Below are 1379 nucleotides of genomic sequence, written 5' to 3'. Positions count from 1 at the left end.
GGAGGGAGTTGGGGAGGCGGCGCCGGGCGCTGTTTGCCAGAGGAGGCGGGAGGGGGGCGTCTCCCCTGGCCTGGCCCACCCAGGGCGTGGGGGGGGGCGGGGAACTCCCCGTCTTGACACTCCGGGAGCCCCGGGAGACGGAGAGAGGCGCGGGCAGGTGAGCAGCGACCCAGGGCAGACCCCACTCCGGGGCCAAAGGGAAGGAAACGCGGGGGGGGTCTCTACTTTGGGGTGGGGGAGTGGGGAGAAGCAGGCTAGCGGGGGGGGGGGCAGAGCCCTGAAGGCAGAACCCCGCCCTTTGCAAATGTGAAAGGGGTTTTTTTTGGGGGGGGAGACAAGAGATCAGCCATGCTTTGAGGTTCTCTGGGCTCCCCCGGCCAAGCCCCCTACCTGATTCTCCTCTGTTTGCAGGGGGGTGACAATGGGGGGCAGGGAGAGACCCCCCATTCCACATGTCCCCCCTTCACATCTCTCTTTCTGCCTCAGGATCTGACAAGATGGGGTCAAAGTTTCCCAGCTGCTTCCCCCGGGGAAGGCGCTCCCGGCGCCACAGCAAGACGGAGCAGAAGGAGCCCCCCGCAGGTAAGGAGAGCCCCCAAGTCCCTCGCACTCCCCTTGGGCGACTTCTCCCTGCCCTAGATGCAGCCCACCCCCCAGGGCAGGGGCATGGGGATCCCTTGCCCTTTTGCCAGAGAGCTGACCCGGCCCCTCCATGCCAGGTTCCCTCCCTTGGGTGCCTTTTGGGAGAATCACCACATTGTAGAGTTGGGACCCCAGGCGGTCATCCAGACCAACCCCCTGGAGAGCTGGGGTTGCAAACACTTTTTGAGCCTCTCCTCTTCCTCCTCCACCTGCAGCAGCCGCTTCCTCCTCTTCCTCGGACGCCCCCGAAGCCGCAGCGCCGCGGACACGCTCCACGCCGTCCACCAGCAGCGAGACGGACTCCCAGAGTGGAAGGGCCTACTTCAGCGGAAAGGCCAGGGTCTCCTTCCGCCACCAGCTGGACTCCGAGAGGGAAGTGACTAGCTGAGCTCCCCCAGAGGAACACTCTCCCCCCCCCCAGCAGGTGCCCCTGGAGCAGGAAGACTGAGCTTGGGCCCCACAGGAGACTCCCGGCAATATAGGGTGGGGGGGTCAGTGCAAGCCCCCCACTCCCCCCCCAGCAAACTCGTTGACAGCGAGCGCAGCCTGCGTGTTGGAAAGCTACTGGGATGAGAAGAGGGGCGTGGCTGCTTCCCAGCCCCCCCCCAATGATCCGAGGTCAAATAAGCGAGGGGTCAGACCCAAGCAGAGCCGTGTGAAAAGCCAGGATTTGGGCAGCGACCCCAAACTGGAGCGGACTAGTTGTGGGGCTCAGACGGGCAGATAAGTTTGCAGGC

General features: G+C 65.0%; 1 protein-coding gene across 1 annotated transcript; it reads left to right on the top strand.

Moving 5' to 3' along the window:
• Positions 1 to 1379, top strand: LOC309354596 (uncharacterized protein C17orf114 homolog). The gene is made up of 3 exons (XM_081884827.1): positions 1 to 157; positions 487 to 582; positions 858 to 1379. Exons 2-3 carry the CDS (start codon positions 498 to 500, stop codon positions 1028 to 1030), a joined length of 258 nt encoding a protein of 85 aa, XP_081740953.1. The 5' UTR covers positions 1 to 157; positions 487 to 497; the 3' UTR covers positions 1031 to 1379.

The sequence above is a fragment of the Podarcis melisellensis genome, assembly GCF_964234715.1.
Source record: "Podarcis melisellensis genome assembly, chromosome: 13".
Lineage (NCBI taxonomy): Eukaryota > Metazoa > Chordata > Lepidosauria > Squamata > Lacertidae > Podarcis > Podarcis melisellensis.
The sequence above is the reverse complement of the archived record's forward strand: the minus strand, read 5'-3'. Positions and strand labels throughout refer to the sequence as shown.